At 41.0% G+C, this 21,097-nt stretch overlaps 1 protein-coding gene across 1 annotated transcript in view; it reads right to left on the bottom strand.

The window, feature by feature from the left end:
- Positions 1–21,097, bottom strand: part of srcin1b (SRC kinase signaling inhibitor 1b) — a 123,926-nt gene that overhangs the window by 32,736 nt on the left and 70,093 nt on the right. The window contains exons 4-7 of the mRNA XM_085417081.1: positions 14,729–14,930; positions 8,934–9,063; positions 7,377–7,548; positions 418–1,355 (exon numbers count right to left, since the gene is read on the bottom strand). Coding sequence (XP_085273207.1) covers positions 418–1,355; positions 7,377–7,548; positions 8,934–9,063; positions 14,729–14,930 — 1,442 coding nt within the window. The remainder of the gene's footprint in view (positions 1–417; positions 1,356–7,376; positions 7,549–8,933; positions 9,064–14,728; positions 14,931–21,097) is intronic.

The following is a 21,097-nucleotide window of genomic DNA, read 5'->3' as shown; positions in this document are numbered from 1 at the left end:
TCTTCATATATATCTAATTTCTTGCTTGTGCGCTTGCTTAAAACTGTACATAAGCAGATATCCCTGAAGTCCTCATCTTTGCCTGTGATTCACCTGCCATCTCACGTGTTTCTCTATGTAAGCTTCTCAGGATCACTAATCTCTACCATAAGAATAAAGCAGCTGGGGAGTGATTCATAAATTTGCACATCTACCAGTGATAAACAGTACTGACATTCTCATATTAGAAGAGATGCAAGATCACCAAGCTCTGAGCACAAACTGGTTGTTGGTAAGGTGCGAGTAATTTCTAGTTTTAATGGCAAAATTATCAAAATCACTCATGAAGTCTGTTAACATTACCATAGGAAAACAAAGTAGACATCCTCCACACATACACATATGAATTGCCAGCAATTAATAAAAAATGATAAGTACCTGGTTTCTGTCTCATTCCCCAGCAGAGGTGAGCCGAAGCTTCCAGGTCCACCTCCATCCCCTCCGGCACCAGCCAACAGGCACAGCTGCTCTGAGGTGAGACCCAGTCCTGGTCCCTGACCCCGGGCTTTGGGACTTTCCCCAAACACCGAAGAGGTCACAGAGTCTCTTCGCAAACTCTGTCTCCCTGGAGAACCCCGATTGGGCATGGTTGCTCCATAGGAATCTCTCATGTCAGGTATCTTCTGCGGGGAGGAGGGTGGAGGCACCCGCAACCCCATGGCCAACAGAGACGCAGCATAGGCATCGTTATAAAGAGGTCCTCCGGGCCTGTAGAGAGCGCTGTTTTCCATCAGTTCTCCTTGTAGTGCAGCTGCTGAATAGGAGGTGAGTGAACGCACTGATGCAGCACCTCCACCACCCCCACCTCCACCACGGCGGTATAAGGAGCCGTATGGGTCGGCTCTTGCTGGCAAAGGAGAGTGAGGACCCCCTGCGAGGCTAAGCCGACTTGGATCTGGACCCAGAGTGTAGGGGTCTGCGTAAATCCCGCCCCCACCACGATCATCCCCCCTCAGCAGCACCATGCTTCGGGATCCCCCCATTTCATCGTCGGGCTTCACGTCCCTGCGCTCAAGTATGGCACTGGAGGAGGCGCAGAAGGCCGGCTGGGGGTGGTGGGGCTGGTGGGGCTGGTGGAGCTGGGGCTGCTGGTGGGGAGAGGAGTGGTGGGACTGGGAGTGAGGGTGAGGCAGGGAGTGGGTGTGGTGGTGTGGCCCGGCATAGGAAGAAGGCCTTCCGCCACTGTAAAGTAGACGAGCACGGGAGGGTGAGCCTTGGGGAGGGGAAGCAGAGGAAGATGAATGCTGGGAAGACATCGGTGGATTGCTCAGGCGGCGGTTGGGTGGAGAGTCCTGGGGTGCATACACCATCTCCCTCTACAAACAAAGAACATAACTGTTATTCCTGGATACATAGCACATGTCCATCGAGTACAGATCAGTACAGGGTGCTGGAAAGTTTGCCCACAAGTCAAAAGTATAATTTGGGAAGAACATCGTGGGCTTTGTTGAGCATCTATTCTTTACACTCTCATGAAAATTCAAAGGCGTGTGGGAGTTTTTGCCAACAAGTCCACAAGTGGTTGTTAAACTTGCAGAAGGCTTTTGACTGTGTGGAACCTTGGGGAATCCTTTTGGGGGTGCTTTAGGACCACTGCAAGTAAATTTACTAGTCGACTCACTCTCACCTATTGCCATGAATTGAAAGTAGTCTCTAAAAGACTAAGATCAATGATATAAGTGGTGGAAATGACCTCCCTCCAAACGAGATCTAGAATTACAGAGACAGGGTGAGGAGGTCAGCAACTCAAGAGGGGTTTAGAGTAGACCTGCTGCTTTTTTTGCATCAAAAGGAGTCATTTGAGGTTATTCACATATCTGACTAGAAGGCCTCCTTGAGGCATATCTAACTAAAAGGAGACCCCAGGGCAGACCCAGGATATACTAGAGACAATTATGTCAGTTGGTTTGCCTGAGAATGATTCAGCATCCCCCCAGATGAGCTGGAGGCGAGAAGGTCGGTCTGGGCATCTTTATTTAGACCGCTGCCTCAGTGAATCAGACCTGGATAACATTACAGTGGCAAAAATAAAGGTCAACTCTTTTGGCCTGTGTAAATCATAGCGGCTCCACTGTTTTTGTTCACAGTAAATTTTGCTAAACAAGTCAGCAACTGTGCTTTTAGATCATTAGCAAAGTCATTGAATACTAAGATGTGTTCATAATATAGGCAATGTACATTAAGTGTCTGGATAGGGCTAAGAGGGATTTGTCACGCAGCTAAACCAAATGATCTATATTCATTTTTGTTCAAGCCACATGGGAGGCTCGCCAATGTTGACTCACCAACTAAAGAAAATGGTTTATTGGTAAATGACATTATGAGATTGAAGCCATTTATCCATTCTTACCCAGTCAAAGGGAAGAGATACCACGTCACATGTTGGGAGTCTGCATGAGTGAGGTGGTGCATAGAGAGAACTCAGAGACGTGGTGTTACTGAACATGAACAGGCAAAATAGTCACAAACTCTTTGGTGGAAGTTGCTGCAATCTCACAGGTTGTTGGACAGATTGTGAGTCTGTTAACAGACTGAATCAGTGCTTTACTGATTTTATGTCCTTTCCCCATCTTATCTCTAGTCCACACTTCCAATCCCACAACAGCTGTCATGGGCCTGGAAGTGAGGTTTAAATAGAAAGTGAAACTGAGGATGGTGTCCGTCACCTAGCTGAATATCATTATAGTTACAGTATTAATAATTCGATGGAGCTCTGAGGTCTGAAACGACTTGTTCAAATCCAATAACAAGATTCTTTAGAAATATCATTAAAGTAACAGTTTAAAATTTAAAGTTATACTAAAAGTGCGATTTGTGGAGGAAAAAAGGAATTTGATGTTGAGCCGGGGAGATTAAAAATTTTCACATTCATGAATAATGAAACGCAGCAACCATAATGGACCTACAGGCCATGAAGAGTGCTATTATATTTATTATTTATTGCTTCTGTTAGGGTAACTTCATATAATAATCATGAATTCAAACTAAACAAGTTTAGAACCTAAACTTGACTCCTGACTCTCTAATGAGATTAATCAGTTCATTCACAAAATATTCTTAATCTCGTGTTTTGCGCTTGTACACAGTGGATTCAATCAAACACAACACAGAAGATTAAATGTTATTTAGCTGCTGCAGGCCAATCAAATCATGTTATAAAAGCATCCAGAGAAAGCGAGCTAGTTGTTGCGGAGTTCAGCATTAAAATGAAGAAGACTTGATGATTATAGCACGTCATCACACTGTTATTATATAAAAGACATTACATATTCTGCAGCATGTCACCTCTCTTTTATCCACATCTCTCCAAATCTCTGGACGGGAAAAGGAGGTAACCTCTTGTCTGCAATTCAGAAGTTTTTGAGGCAGTTTTCAAGCTAAAGAGATCTATTGATGGCAGGTATTAGGGTAGATTTGGAAAAGGATCACACACTGTATATGGTTTTAGCTGCACCATCAGAAGAGCAGCGACTGAACGTCCAAGTCTGATTTCACTGGTGGCATTAATCACTTTGGGGAAGGGATACAATTTGTTCTCACTGTGGTTGAACACAGTTAAGGAGAGGCAGAGATTTCACAATGATACTAGAATGCTTTACCCATAACGTCTGTCAGTTTTTGACTTTTCAGAAATTCAACAATCAGCTTGACAACTAGCTATTTCTTTTAAAAAAGGGCAACTTACTGTAACAGCCAGTAGTTCATAGATGCCACTTCCTGATTGACAGCAAGGACTCTAAATTGCCCCTCTGAGTGCAGTTTAAGTTGCACTTGATGCTTTATTGACAGGCTGTGCATGAAGGGATAATCTTTTGGCATCAGACCCACATGTCAGATTGAAAGACAAAACAAAGCGGGGAGCGGAGGGTGTGAGTAAAAGCCGTGCTTTGAAGGCGACCAGACAGAAGAGTAATAGATACGGCAAAGAAGCACAAAAGAAGACGACGCTGTAATTGCTTGTGACGCACAGAGCTATCTCTCCTGGAGATGATGCAAATTGAAAAGCCAATATTTCCACATAATAACCCTCGGGTCTTTTCTAACAACACCCAGTGGACAGCCTCGCAGCACTCTGGGGCCATCATCTTCCATCTTGTATCTTAGCAACAGCCTCGTATCGACACCATCCTTTAAGTGCGCCGAAGACATGCAGACATTTCATTCCACCCCCTAAAGTCGCAAGACGCCTATCGCAGGTGCGCTCCTGAAAGCTTCATCCCACTGTGCCATTCAAAACTGCCCGTTCTCCCGCTGTGGGAAATCTACCAATCAATCTCCTCTTCATTCTGTCCTCCAGTCACACAGTCCGGCTTCAGTAATCCTCGTCATGCTTTTGTGGCCTGCAATCAGGGAGTGATCTTTGGCTATGCTGGCAAGAGTTCAATAAGCTCACACATACACACACACGTCCTCGTCCTCAACTTGACAATGCACCTCACACACATCCAGCTCAAGGTAAGCCTGCTGGTTTGATAAGACTGTAAAACGCTACGAAGATTTCAGAGCTGAAGACGGGGAACAATCCCTTGGGAACAGCTGACCTCCAGCGCATTAACGGGCAGCTGCAAATCACGCACACAGGCAGACAGTAAACCAATCGCATGCACACACGCAAACAAAAAGCCCCAGGATGTTTCATAGACAGCAAACTGAAACACCGAAATGTGTCAGAAAACACGCCGCTGCCGACGGCACTCGCCTCACTTCAGCTGTTAAATACGTAGATTCGTTTTTCACAGCATGTGCGCTGCATATGTCTGCCTTCCTGTAATGTAATTTATCTAGTTCATCATTTGCTTTATCCTATAAAAGGAGCGTTCTCTAACACTTTAAATTGCAGATCCTCATTTCCATAATCACACTGTAATTAGGAGGCAACAAAATGCATTCGGGGTTTTGTGCTGAAAATGCCAACGCTGCGAAAAGTGAATGACATGCAAAGGTTTGCTTTGCTCCTGCTGTAACAAAATGCATGAAGCATTAGTAATCATGCTAATGAAGCAGATGCCACATTTATGCTGCCAGAAACTGATTGATGTGTTAAAATAAATCCCACTGTGGCTGCTGGACAGGAGGATGTGATTTACAGGCGGCTGATCATCAGCTCAAATAAAGATGGGTTGATAAGTACATTTTAATACACCAGTAGTTTTATAGCACAATGAAAACTGAGACCTCTCTGAGAAACCGAGGGACACTTTGGTTAATGACTTGTGATTGACCAGTCATTAACACAAACCCTAACCAAGCATCAGCCTCCTTTATTACTCAAACATTGATCAAAATTTACAAAATGAACTTCATATTTCATTACTGAATCTCAGTCTTTGTACTGTCTTCCTCCCCTCGCAGAGGGCTGCACATCCCAAGCTTCTGCCAGAGGTTTCTTCCTGCAAAAAAGGGAGTTTTTCCTTCCCAACGTCTCCAAAATACTTGCTTATGCTTGAATCTAGTGACTGATTCCATAAACTCATCAGGGAAAAAAAGGACATTCGAAGGACTTCTTCACAATCAGAACTTATTTTGCCACCAGATGAGTCTGCTCCTCCTGAAGGATTCAGGTATCAAGGCTTCACCTTTCAAACCTGTAAGGTATGTTCATCTTTTATACTCTGGAAGATCTAAAAATGAGTCAAAATGAATCGCTCCAAAGAGGTATCTGTGCATAGATGTTCAATATCTTTGGATAAAGGACAAGATTATTAGCATTATGCTTTCAATTTGTAGTCTAACGGCTATTAATAGTGTTTAGTGTAAAAAAAATGGCTATTGTTTGGGAAGATTTTAGCTTTTTAAATCCATTAAACTTGTGGACACAACAGGAAGTGTCCCTCCAGATAACTGCTGGCCACCCAGAAAGCCTTGAAAGAAAGCATCAAAAGGCCAAGCCAGCAGACTAGATGATGGGTTCCCAGACTGATCCCCTCAGAATCCCAGAAATCCCTAAATCTTGAAATGTTAACAGTTCTGACTGAATGATTGACTACTGGGGAGATTTTTCCCATGTTTCCCAAAGCAGAACTTCTATTAATATTGTTATTATTTATTTCCTAGACGTGTTTAGGTTGAAATACACTGCATTCATTTGCTCTCCTGTGGAAGCAATGCCATATTTAATCTGGCTGTAATGGTAGTTTGGCTCTCTGGTCTATTTGAACAGCACTAGCTTGCATGTGCATATGGTGAGTCGGTGGGAACTGTTTTCATTTGAAGTTAGGGAAATAATACCTCAGCTTCAGCAATTAAAAGACTGCATCCACGAGTCAGTCCTCAGACGAACTGGAGTACGAGTGTCATCTCAGAGAAGTGTTTCTGCAGTTTTGCAGTCTGCTGGCATGCAGCCCACTCAGCACGGGAGATGTGAAAGACTGGCGCTCGTCCAGGCTCAGTGTTGGGAAAAAGTCACATGACTCACTCTCGACGAGTGAATGAAACTAACTTAAGCCTGAACACATTGTGTAATGCAAACTAGCATGTGTAAAAAGATATAAAATCAGTGTTTCATGGGAGATTGATGTGGGCGTGAGGGTATATGAATAAGAGTTTTCAAAGGGAATTATGAAACATTATTTATGACAGGACTGCACAGAGTTTGAGTCTGCAATGAAGAAAAGGGATCATCTTCTGCCCTTACTTTGCATTTTGGTAAAACACTTAAACAGAGAACTGATTATTAAAGTAGGATACTGTATTTCTAAAGACATTTAAAGGCAAATTTCCAAACTCCATATTTCTTTTGGTTTAGGGCTTTGTTCAACCTCCTGGTCTACTGGTGTTTTGCAATTTTAAATAGCAGAAATATTCTCTACCCATGAATGTTTATCATATTTCTAACCCTAAAGGGAAGCAGAAAATCCAGCATTAAAAATCTCCTCATCTAAATGAACAATAAATAATAAAAGTACTGGCGGCCACATGGTAGAAACACTTATGCTATCCGCTATCAACTTCAAAATTTTACAACACCTCGCCAGACCCAAAGTGATCCAAGATTTTTAGTAGGTACACCGATGATATGAATATGAAACTCTGATGTCGCCTCGTTCTTGAGTTATCGCCTTCACAAACTTGGGTGTCCACGCTGCCCACCCGGCCTCTCACCTGGCGGCTTAAAAACAGCTGAGGAGTAAAAAACATGAGTGTTTGACCTTGGCGAAGTTTATTCTTTTAGTTCTGTAGACACACGCAGTCCTCACGGCCAGAGAGAAGGAGAAAAATGGGAGAAGCTGTTCATGAATGCACCTGTAGCGTTTAACCCTCTTTCTCTGTGTTTTGAACACCAAGGCTTATTTGTCTCTTTCCTCCAGGCGTTTGTGTGCACGCAGACTCACACTTACCCGCAGGTCTCCATTTGCCAGGTGTGGGTTGTGATGTCCAGGGTAGGTGCTGTAGATGGGCTCTTTGCAGTAAATCTTAATTACGCAGCGGTCCTGAACGTCCCGTGGGTCCTCCAGCTCATAGAAGACATTACGGGTCTCATCTTTAATCAACAGAGCCGTGCTGGGAGACCTGAATATCAATATTTGTCAACGCACACACAAAAAAAGACGCAAACACTGATAAACAGTCCATGCAAAGACAATTTCAGCATCTGTTACACACTAATATGATACAGTGATGTACGTTCACTTGGAGAGTGGGAGGAGGATTTCTAACTGCATGAGGTGCTCGTAATGAGAGAATCAGCTGGAAGCGGACTGATATTAGGTTAATCAGAAATCTAATGTTCAGTGTTTAAAGGTAAAAAAGTGCTGTGGATAACTAACATGGGAGATTCTAGAGAGAAACAAAAATTTAGAACTTAATGAAAATGATTATTGATGTTTTTGACCCAGTTCTTTGTCCTGAACGCACATGTGTTCAAAAACATATTGCAGCTAAGATTAAATGAATGGGCAGCTTATTGGTGTTGGTCAGCAGTGCAACTTTCAAACCAAAGACACCACATGAGATTTTTATTTATATGTATTTGCTGCAACCAAGACAAGAGTTGATAAAAAAAATAGGCTGAATTTATCAAACTTAGTGGCTTAACATGAAAAATAGAAGAATCCTTTAGATCTTGGTGCAGAATCGCGTCGTTTTATTTAAGTAATTCTGCAAAATGTGTGGATGGACACAAGATTAACACAAGGACCGTTGACTTTTTACAGTCTGCTCACTTTCCACCATCACATCAAAACCCATTAGAGATGGCTTATGGTAGCCAAACCGTTTCCTTTCTGGTTAAAGAACATAGCGATAAAAGAGCAGCACGACAAGCTAATGATGGTCACGGTTTTCAAATATTCAAACAGTTATTAAATCATATATAAAAACTAAATATTCTCTGTGATCATTTCTGGTCTTAAAATACATATTTTCACATTTTTTTAGTAGAACTTCACCATCAAAAGTTATTAAAATGAAAATAGATCAAAAATAAGGTTGATTTAAATCTAGCTGATAAAGCTACATATCTCATTTTTACCAAAAATATGATGATATATGATGTTCAATTCTGGGGTTGTTCTCTGGTTACATGGAGAGAAATTAGTAGTCAGCATTAGCAAGCTAAGCTAACCAAAAACATTAAATTGAGGGTTGTTTTAGACATTTTTGGAAATGAAATGTGGCATTTAAAGGATATTTAAAGAAAAATATAAGTCATCGTCATTTTCAGTGCCCTCTCCTGCTTTTATTCCCCATCTGTTTAAAGAAATGAATTTTCATGTGTGGCTGGTTGAGGATGGAGCTGAAATGAATCACCGACAGCCTCTGACCTTGAGATTGATTTATAAAACATGCCATAAATGAAGTGTAAATATTGCACTGCAGAACGTTTGTAAAAGATCTAAACAGATCGATAAACATGCAGACGTGTTAATATCCTGCGTTCGTGGATGTCGACCTACCTGAGCATGGCCATGGTGAGCCTTTGGGGGAACATGTGCACGATGAGGGCCCTCAGAGTGTCCAGGCTGGTCAGCTCGTGGGTCAGGTGAACCCTGCGAGTCTCCTCCCCAAGCTGGAGGAACAAGATCCCTGCATTTATGGATGGGGAGGAGCAATGGGGGAGATTCACAGTGGTAGATGGGGGTGGGGTGAAGTTTGGAGTCGGTGATGAAGGCAGAGAGCGTACGAACAATTTTCACCTCAAAGTTTTCAACAGTGTAGAAGCAGCTAATAATCATCCATTTTAGCTGAAAGCACACTGCTTGGCATAATCCCTCCGTTTGCGCTGCTCTTACCGTCTATACAGCAGGCACTTCCCTCGTTACCACCTCCGATCTAAAGCTCTCCATCTCAACGAAACCCATATGTGGGAGCAGGGTGAGAGTACAACATGTTTTACTTTGTTCAGCTTAATTTACTGTTAAAAAAAAGGCAATTAACTAAATTAGTTGGAATAAATACTGAAGACTGAGGTCAAAATCGATATGTTACACAAAATGATTTAATGAATTTTAGTGTTAAGTTCCTGTTTAATTATACGTGGCCTGTATGCTGTGCTGCAGATTGATCTAAATGTCAGTGGTCAGATTGTAAATGTTCCTCCTGCTCACCATTAGTCAGGGTTTCTGCAGTGTTTACCAAATTAAATTCAAGACTTTGTGAGACCTTTTAATGCAACACAAAGGCATTTCATACTTGTTTTACAATAAAACCCGTAGGGTCAACGATAATTTATTAAGTGCATAATGTATAGACACAGGCGATTTTTTTCGGTGGTAATAACTGACCCAGGATAAGTTAATCTGATGCAGATCTAATGTTGCCAGCAATGTTGCCAATGATGCTCTTGCTTCTGGGCAAAAGAAACGCTGTGTCACAGCGGGGTGCGCCGGTGTGTTTTGTTTATAGGACCCAGAAGTGGATGCAGAGAGGAGTTGGAGGAGTTAACAAAAGGCGAGCCTTTATTTGGCTGTAAGCAGTGGTAAAATATATAACTAAGAAAAACCTATGGACACTATTCAAAGGAGCTTGCAAGGAAAAGCGTCTGGACTTCTTTAAGTTGCTTGAAGACGTTTCACCTCTCATCCGAGAAGCTTCTTCAGTTCTAAGGTCAAATGGCGGAGAGTCCCAGATGTAAACCCAGTGGGAGTATCCCCCCACAGAGGGATAAAGGACCCCCTGATGATCCTCTAATCACATGAGCCAAGGTGTGAAAACGGGTGTGGGTCCCAATCAGGCAGGGTTTCGGGTGAGCTCATTGTGAAAACTGGCCCCACCCACACCAGGAAATCGCATGATAAGGTGGGGTCCTTTTGTCCATCTTTGGGGGGATACTCCCACTGGGTTTACATCTGGGACTCTCCGCCATTTGACCTTAGAACTGAAGAAGCTTCTCGCATGAGAGGTGAAACGTCTTCAAGCAACTTAAAGAAGTCCAGACGCTTTTCTTTGCAAGCTCCTTTGACTACGATGACCTGGATGACTGAGAACCTTCACAGACCTATGGACACTATGAGAATGAACACTGTGTAAACGAAGGCTACTGTGAAACACAGTGAGAGCTATGAGGAAAAACCTATGAAGACTGTGCTGACGATAACAGACGACCTGACAATGACATACGGAAAACAGAGGACACGGGAGGTGATCAGGGGAAGTGGGAACACATGGCTGATATGAGCCTAATGACAGGACAGGGGAAGTAAAACTAAATACAATGAACAATACATAAGACTCCTTCAAAATAAAACAGGAAACACGGAGACGTAAATGTGACAATACAAGCTCAGACCTAAAACATATGAGAGACTAGACGAGGACCCACACACAGAAACCAAGGAGACAATGATACATAATGGCTGATTTTAACCTCAACTAAAACCTAAATAAGAATACCACATGAACCATCATCACAAATCTAACATAAGACAAATACCAACTACACTCAGCGCGCTGGGTCAGAGACCCAGCCTGTGACACGCTGGGTGGTTAATTTGTGGGTCTTCCAGTGCAAAAGATGGATTTAAGCATCAAGACGTCATGACTTGGTTTTTAGACTCAACAGTGAGCTATGCTTTCGGGTCTACTGGCCAAGTTTGATGTCAATAATCAGCACTTCTTTGGCATAACCAGCCTGCACAGGTGTGTGGTCATTAACTTGAAAGGAAAGGTGCTGATGCCTTTGTGTGTGTGATAACACACATTTCAACAGCTTTTAAAAATACTATTCTATGGCTGAAAAACGGGTTCAAACAGCTCTTTTAAGCACACTGTCCATTAAATTGAGCTCAGACTAGTCTATTTTGTGTTTGCCCTGCAACAGGCTGGCGATATGTCCAGCGTGTACCCCGCCTCTCGCCCTGTTTCAGCTGGGATAAGCTCTGTAGATCAGCTGATGTCAGTGCCAGCTAATATTAGCTGACAGTTCAGATGATGCCCATATGCACATCCAATTGAGTAGCTTAAACATGGACCATAATTCAAGCTGCTTCAGCCTGTGCACATTTGGTGTTGATATGCAAGCATCTTTGCAACCCACCTTCACCCCAGCTCCTGTTCATTTTGCAGTTTCTCACTTAAAGAACATATCTGTTTACAGTGGTGCTGGGATAAAAACAACATTACATTTCGACATATTTCTAATGGTTTGTTCTTCTTGTTCCTTTACATTCTGAGATTGTGATGTCTGTTATAAAACATGTAACTGAAAGTGGATCAATAAAAAAAGAATGTGATGGCAGAACAGTTGACGAAATGTATTGATGTACCTAATAAGAGGCTACTATAGCTAAGGCTCACACTGCTGTGCTGTGAAATGCAAAGAGAGCAACACATAATTATCAGCCTCACTTTAAATGGAAGCTGGAATTCCGAGTGGACGCAGTGAAATTCTCACCGACTCCAAGTGCAGAAAGTAAAATTAACACTGACTCAGATGTGTTATAATGTAAAAGGCTCATTTTTAGAGAACAGTTTAAACCTTTTGAAGGGCGGAGGTGATGGTGAGATATCCCTAAGGATGGAGGCAACTTACACGTTTGGGGTTTTAGCTCACGATTGAGGATAATATAAAAAAAACTGACGCCTGCGCTACCGCCTGGTAAAGCATGAAGAAGAGCAAACATGAAATGAAATGATAGAACGTTTCACAGAGAGTTGATGCTTATCTTAATATGCTGTTTATGTGGTATAAAACATTTGAAACTCTTGACATTTTTCTGGCTTGTCCTACATTTTCTGTGTCCTGCAAATGCTATAAAGATGCTTTTAAGGAGGAAATGGTTTCGCTTGCTGCCACGGCCATTAATCAAAGACGACAGGTAACTCGGCGAGATCATTTGGAGGCATTAGACAGCTCTGTTTATATTCAGCACTCCTATAGGCAGTGCACTGAAGTCTGACTTTCACTTGACACTCAGAGGGCCTTGCCAGCTTCACTAGATTAACACTCGATGCCTTCAGTCAACTCAAACATTACCTGAAGGAGGACAGTGCCGTACAGGAACAGAGCTAATGTGTCTTGTTTACGGCTGCCTGTCAGAAACATCAAATCAGATTAAGCGAGTGATGGCCGCCCGACGTATCAATCAAAGTGAGGTTGTCAATACACGTCCACAAATGAAGGCTGATAGAAGAAGTGAAAATAAGAGTCAATTAGCTCCGCCTGCTGTGCTGACTGCTGATGAAATGAAACCTCAGTGGACAGATTTGAATCAGTGACTGGAATCAGACAACCTTTACTCTCATATCAAGCTCCAAACATAACCAGGAAGAAAGTGGAGACGAATGGTGAGAATAAAATGTTAAAGGGAATCAGAAAACAGTATCGAATCGCAGCGAAAGCACTAAAATTTGCGTTTCACAGGTCAAACATGTAAAAGGACCTGACGTGTAGTTTGTTTGAGGATCTCGGGAGGGGAAGCTGCTGTGCAAGTAACCAACTGTAGTCAGAAACTTTTCATAAGTCAAGGTAAGTTGTGTCCACAGCTGTGCAGTGGCTCGGTCAGGATGTGCTTATGCTAAGCTCAAACTACAACAGTTTAGAAGGGTTGAATGGGGTTGATGGGTTGAAATTGAGTGAACACATCAAAGCCAGTGCTAACGGTGATTTGGGACTCATTTACAAACATTTTCACACATTTTTGTGACTCCTGGAAATACTTTTAGCAGAGGGATATGCTCGGGTAGAGCGTACACGAGGACACACGATACCCACTTGTTTGTCATAAATTCTGTGGATAATGACTTGTTCTATTCATACAGGTGCTCATTCAGACACCACACAGTACTCCAACCAGCTCCAGCTCTGGTTGGATCAAACATTAAACACCGTTTAATGTTTGATCCAACCGAGTCTGACACTTCTATTCTCACGTTCAGCTCCCCTGGGTAATATTTACGAAGCTTCAGGGGTGCAGTGCATGTCTGAAGGCTCGGGTTATCACTCTCTAATGAGAGGTGGGCAGCCAAACATCCCTCCAGTCCCAGCCCTTCTGTGCGAGTCTGTGAAACCACACTATTTTTTTAAAGATTGAGCTACAGACACTGCTGAATTTTGGCACAGTAGTTCTGACTTGTGCCTTTGAGCGCACCACCAAATGTGACTTAACCTTCAGACCCTCATATAGTTCAATAAAGATAGTAGGACAGTCCCTTGACTCCATTGGTCCTGCTTTACACTTGCATTGCATCGGCTGTAAGATCTCCGGTTCCCAGCATTATTGGGGCTGGAGCCAATGACTCGGAAACAAGGTCAATCATCACATCACACCTGCGTCAGAGTTTCTGGGCGGTGAAAAAAAACATCTTGGGGGAGCATTGATATCGATAAATGTCTTGTGAGTCAGTTGCTCTACATTTTTCTCTGGTGTGAGGATTTCACTGAGCCAATGGGTGCAGCAGTGGGCAAATTTAAGCCAAGAGCTGTTGGCAAAGCTCCCCTTTAATCAAAGGAGTCTCAGTAATGGCCACCAGCAGAGATGTCAGCACAAATAAAGGTTTTTAATCTCAAAAGTTAGTCTAGAAGTAAAAAATAAGCCTCAAATAAAATGAGCTAACATTAAAAAAAATCAGTACTTGTAACAGTGTTTTTCTCTCAAGCATCACTTCTTTGTAATCATCAATCTGCAGTCAGCAATTTAACTCAGAGTTTGGAGAAGCAGTGGGAACCATCCTTGGAGTAACAAGCTTGTTATCTCTGACCAATCAGCCAAAGAAGTCTGAAAGTGTGACTGCATTAAAAAAAAGTAAATGTTATTACTGGGAGATGAATCCTGTCCCGACTTCTCATTTGTGGTTCAAAGAAATGAGAAACAGATTTCACCCGCACAGAGTTTAAAATGACAACTGAGGTGTTTTTTTCCCACTGAAATAACTTACTATTAAAACAACATTACAGAGACTTTATGAATAAACAGGAAAAAGGAAAACCACACCCTAAAATGTCAAGATTTTAAACTTTAGTCTGAATAAAAATTTTGCTGAATGAAACTAAAAGCTGTCTGCATAATTGAAGGCTCCAATCTCCTGAAACATCTTTGGATTTTATTGTAGAAAGTTTGTAGTCATCATCGCCGTGAGCAGATTGTACGTGCACATGTCTAACCCCTACATGATCTCATTTATTGCACAGAATCAGAAGGGTTCAAGTCGTTTTCGTCATTTCTGCTGAGTGGATATCACAGATGGGCCTCGACACAATCTAAATATGAGAGATATGAAATTTTTCAATTTTACTCAAAGACAGCGGACTGACCTGGCGCCCGCAGCTTGGCCTGGCTGGACGAGCGGGCCAGCGGCAGGCTCTGGCGGAGCCGGTTCATCCTGTTGAAGCCGATGGGAATATCAGGGTCTGACATGTTCTCCAGATTTTCGGCTGACGCGAAGGATACCCTGCTGGCCTGGTCAGCGAGAGCTGGCTGTGTCGGGCTGAGTCGTGTCACACGTGGTGTGCGAGTCTGCGAGACAGAAGTCAAGAAGTCAGGAGAGAAAAATAAAAGCACAGATGATGCAGAGCGATCAATGAGCTGACACCAAAAACACATGCAGAACAGAAAGCAAACAAAATTGGCCTCGGGAAATCAATGCAAAGAAACAAAAGAGACTGTAAAAACCTGCTTTTAGCACAAATACACACATTTAACCTCAGACAAAGAAGCTTTACGTCTTCATCTACGCACAGAGACTCAAAACAAAGTGAGCCGAAGCCTAAAATTAGAGCAGCTCAGACAGCCAGGTTAAACAAACCCACGAGTCAAACTCAGGGCCGCCTGCGTTAATGGGACACAAAAAACTATTCAAACAATGTTTCCACTAAATGTTCTGATATGTAGGAGGCAGCAGCTGGTGCTGACTGAAATCTTTCTGAAGATGAAATAAATGGATGATATTCTGCTGGTGGCTCAGAGCACGTGCCCGAGAGCCTGGTGGTTTCAAATGCTCCTAAAAAAACTGAGCCAACTGGGGCATTGTGATGCTAATGACCCCAGCAAATCCAAACTCTGGCCTGGACAGCCCCTCTATCTGTAATGCAGATTGCTGCTAATATTTCACCTGTCCAATCTGAAACCACTGGGAAGCCCAAATTGAGAAGGACCTCTCATTACAGCCCTACCAGGAGCTCCTGCAGCAGGTTGGCTTTTAATGAATCCTTACTGACAGACATTTTCCAGCCCAAAGACTACAGTAATGAGCTCCCACAGTGCCACGTGAAGCCAGCCCCAATTGTCTTATGCATCCGTGCTCTTTGCTTAGTCCTCACTAACACTCTATGGGTGCTGTTTGATTTCTGGAGGCTACAGCGGGCCACGCATGTGTGCGCAAACATGTAGGAAACGCCAACAATCACGTCAAAAGACATCAAATCTGAGGATAAAATGCACACTTACAGTCTGCTCCACTAAATTATCTCTTGGGGGTTTGCTCTTTCTTCATTAATATCATTTCAAGAGTCCTTCAAGAGTGGATGCTTCTCTGGTGTCCTGGATTGTTGATTACCTGACAGGAAGACCACAATATGTACGTCTCCCACAGTGTGTGTCTGACAAGGTGATCAGCAACACAGGGGCACCACAGGGGACTGTCCTCTCCCCCTTCCTCTTCACCCTCTACACCACAGACTTCAGCCACTGCACAGAGACCTGCCATCTTCAGAAGTTTTCTGATGACTCTGCGGTGGTTGGATGCATCAGCAGGGATGATGAGACAGAGTACCGGGCTGTGGTCGACTCCTTTGTCACGTGGTGTGAGCAGAATCATCTGCAGCTCAACGTGGCAAAGACCAAGGAACTGATCGTGGACTTCAGGAAGACCAGGAAACACTTGACCCCTGTTTCAATTCAGGGGGTCAGTGTTGACATTGTGGAGGACTATAAATACCTTGGAGTACACATTGACAATAAACTGGACTGGGCTAAAAACACCACAGCACTTTACAGGAAGGGCCAGAGTCGTCTCTATTTTTTGAGGCGACTGAGGTCCTTCAACATCTGCCAGAAAATGCTGAGGATTTTCTATGAGTCTGTTGTGGCCAGTGCGATCCTCTATGCTGTTGCATGCTGGGGGAGCAGGCTGAGGGTCGCAGATGCCAACAGACTTAATAAACTAATCCGTAAGGCCAGCAATGTTGTGGGGATGGAGCTGGACTCCCTCAAGGTGGTGTCGGAGAGGCGGATGCTGTCCAAGATAAAGACAATGTTGGATAACACCTCCCACCCACTCCATGACATGCTGGTCAGCCACAGGAGCTCGTTCAGTGAGAGACTGAGATTACCGAAAAGCACCACTGAACGACACAGGAAATCATTCCTGCCTGTGGCCATCTCCCTGTACAACGCATCCACTTAACACACTGTTTGCTGCTACAGCTACACATGTTTCTTTTCCAACTATTTATTTATAAGTGACTTATGTATGTATGTATGTATGTATATATATGTATATATTGTACTATTCTTAGTTAGCGTATTGTCTGTCTTGTCTTAATGTTGGTTTAAAATGGAGCACTGTAACAAAAAATAATTTCCCCCAGGGATCAATAAAGTATTCTGATTCTGATTTCTGATTCTGATTTAAATTAAAAAAAAATGGCGAAACACATGCACCCACATGTCTTTTAACACAGAGAACAGGCTGACAGACTATGTGTGCCTCCTCTCATATGTTTGGAGATTTATGGTCTCGGAGTGCGCTCGACAGCCAGACACTGCACACCTTCTGCCTTCCAGCGCACAAGAATCAAGCTGGCGGGGAGAAAAGAGCTGGGAATTATAAAGTTTGTGTTCAGCGAATCGTGAAGGGAAGAAGGGAAAAAGAGCAGATAAGGGTTAGAAACAGAGTGTATATTCACCAGAGAAAGAGGAGAGTAAACAGAGTAAAAAAGATTTTCTCTTTTAATTTCGGTTAACAGACAGACGTGAAGCTTGGCTGTACGTTTAACTCCGCCGTTTTATTTTCCACAGTAACAGTCAATAAAGCTTCCCACAGGATCTCTCCCAGAGGACCTCCTCCCTCACACTCCCCTCACAAGACTCATTAAAATGACTTTGGCTGCAGTGATAAGCTGGGCAAAGAAACACATGCACAGTGATATATTTTTCAAATCTCATGGAAAGCGTGATCAATTTTCAAATCTGAAGTGTACATAAAATTGATTTGTGTAATGCTAAGGCCTCGAGAGAGCCAGAGAACCTCTGAAAGGTCGGATAACGCTAAATCAGATATATAAATAAATAAAAAAATCAGATGTTTCAAAGAAAAGTGCTCTTAGCAATTCTGAAATTATGACAAGTGCTCTTTTTATTGCCTGTTCTTCCAAGTGATTCGTTTTTACACTGAAGTGATTAAAAGCAACTCTTTTCATCTCGTGCTTTACTGAAATCATTTCTGATGTCGCGGCGTAGCATCAAAGGCTAAATGATGTGTGGGTTCTGAAGGAGAAAGGTTCAGCCTGCATACTGACAAACACTTTAGAGGCAGAAACACCATCTCCATTCCAATAACACCGCCCATAATCCAGGGAGACGTTCTGGATGGACACTTGTGTCTGTGATCTCTTTCTTTCAGTCACTAGCGAGAGCTCATAACCATAACTGAGAGTGAGGAACAAAAATCGACAGCTTCACCTCCACACTTCATTTCATTTCATTTCATTTTTATTTATTTCACACTTGGTACTACAAATCAAACAAAACAACCACATCTTCTATCAACAAAACACAACAACCATGTGTGAAAAGGAGCAGGAAGAAGAAATTATTCTTATTAAACCCTGCCCCCTATCTACCATCGAACTTATATCACCGATGGGCACCAAAAATCAGGAACAAACTAATATTGACATTTCTCTCCGGTCGAATCCCAAACCAACATCACATTCATTCGCATTCTTCATACTGAGTTATCGTTTTAAACATATAACACTTTTTAAAACATTGTAGATTTATACAATTCTTTAAATTATAATGAAGTGAATTCCACAGTCTTATACCCCTAACCGTTGTGCTCATTAATCTTTGTGTAGTCCTGGCTAACTGATGTTTAAAATAAAATTTCCTTCTATTCTCTTCTCCCCTTGAACACATCAAAAATACTCTTTGTAACTTAAAAGGCAAAATATTATTTTTAGCCTTAAACATAATTAATAATGTCCGTAATTTCACTAAATCTCCTAATTTTAATAATTTTGATTCTATAAATAATTTGTTTGTATGTTCTCTATATTTAACATTATGAATTATTCGTATAACTTTCTTCTGTAATAGGTTTAAAGGTTTTATGGTATTCTCATATGTATTCCCCCAAACTTCAACACAATAGTTGATATATGAAAAAAACAAAGAAAAAAATAAAATACGCATTGTTTTATAATTTAATAAATCTCTTATACTACCCAAAATATAAATACTTTTGACCATTTTCTTTCTAATATGTTCAATATGAGATTTCCATGTCAAATTCTCATCCACTATTACACCCAAAAAACGAAATTCAGTAACTCTTTCAATCAATTCTTCCTCTATAAACATAATGACTTTATCCTCCTTTACACGATTGCCAAATATCATATATTTCGTTTTTGTCAGATTCAAAGATAATTTATTTACATCAAACCATTTTTTTATTCTTAACATCTCAGAAGTCATAATTTCAACCAAGTCTTTCAAATTCTCTCCAGAGCAATAAAAATTTGTGTCATCTGCAAATAAAATCGAATTTAACCTTTTAGATACGTCACAAATATCATTAATATATAAATTAAAGAGTTTAGGTCCCAAAATAGAACCTTGAGGAACACCACATACAATCTTCAGTCTTTCAGAAGTATTGCCAAAATAATAAACATATTGCAACCTATTCTCTAAATAACTCATTAACCAATTCAATGCTACTCCTCTCACTCCATGGTTATACAATTTAGAAATCAAAATAGAATGTTGTATCGTATCAAAAGCTTTTTTTAAATCAACAAATACTCCCACTGTGTATTTATTATTATGTGTTGCAGATGAAATATCTTCAATAAAAGTCAACAACGCTAATGCCGTTGACCTATTTTTACGAAATCCAAATTGGTTTTCATGTATTAGTTGATATTTTTCAATAAAACTATCAAGTCTTTGTGCAAAGAGTTTTTCTAGCAATTTTGAAAACTGTGATAAAAGAGACACTGGCCTATAATTGTTAAAACTATGCTTATCTCCTGATTTATATAATGGTATTACTTTTGCCACTTTCATTCTGTCAGGGAATACTCCTGACTGTAGCGAAAGATTAAAAATATAACAAAGAGGAGTACTTATACAATCTATTGTCTTTTTAATTATGACCATGTCTATACCTTCACAATCAGTAGATTTTTTATTTTTACAATTTTTTACGATTGCTACTATTTCTTTTATGGTAGTATCGGCTAAGAATATGGAATTAACCATTCTATTATCACCTATCCAGGCTTCCTCATCTCCTGGATCATCATTTTTCCTGATTAGATTTGCTAAGGTAGGTCCAACATTTACAAAAAAAGAATTGAATTCGTTTGCTACTTCGGTCTTATCTTTAACAACTTGATTATTATTAATAAAATAATTAGGCCGAACTATGGGTGTGTTCTTATTACCCAATACCTCTTTAAAAATATTCCAAATGCCCTTAATATTATTTTTGTTTTCCTGAAAAACTTTATTATAGTAATCTTTCTTAGCTTTCCTCAATATTAATACCAACTTATTTTTATATAGTTTATATTTCATTTCCGCATTTTTAGTTCTATATATTATATACTCCCTATATAAATTATTTTTCTTTTTACACGCATTTGCAAGACCCTTAGTTATCCAAGGTTTCATATTTATATTCTTTTTCTTATGCTTAAATGATATCAATGGACAATGTTTATCATACAAGGCCAAATATATATTTAGAAATACTCCGTATGCAATGTTGACCTCATTAACATAAACCTCCTTCCAGTCCGTTTCCATGAGATCTTGTCTAAACCTATTAATTGCTTCATCATTTCTTAACCTTCTATAACTCACAAAACTAGCTTCTTTCTTTCTTTTCATATTTAAATCGAAAATAAAAAAGACTGGTAGATGATCGCTTATATCATTTATGATGAGGCCACTTTCAATATTATTCTCCAAACTATTAATAAAAATATGATCAATTAGTGTTTCTGATTTATCCGTTATTCTACTCGGCTTTATAATTAAAGGATAAAATCCTTTACCATATAATAATTCAAAAAAATCTGACGAAGCCTTATCATTTGTCACTTTACAAAGATCAATATTATAATCACCACACAAACATACAGTCTTATTTCCCTTAACCTTACTCAATAAATTTTCTACTGCTTCTGTAAATAACTCAATCTGTGATCCCGGTTTCCTATATATACACGTTACAATTATATTACTTCTCTTTTCTATATCCAATTCTACTGTCACAGACTCCATTAAATCATCCATAACAACAGACATACATTCAACTTTTTTACATTTCAAATCACAATTAACGAAAAGTGCCACCCCTCCTGCCTTTGTCTTAATTCTATTCACAAAGTACAAATCGTATCCTTCAATACAAAAATTACAACCCTTATTCTCATCTAACCATGTTT

The sequence above is a fragment of the Rhamphochromis longiceps genome, linkage group LG8 (genome assembly GCF_057381845.1).
Source record: "Rhamphochromis longiceps isolate RC_006_pf linkage group LG8, R_longiceps_female_GT1.1, whole genome shotgun sequence".
Lineage (NCBI taxonomy): Eukaryota > Metazoa > Chordata > Actinopteri > Cichliformes > Cichlidae > Rhamphochromis > Rhamphochromis longiceps.
The sequence above is the reverse complement of the archived record's forward strand: the minus strand, read 5'-3'. Positions and strand labels throughout refer to the sequence as shown.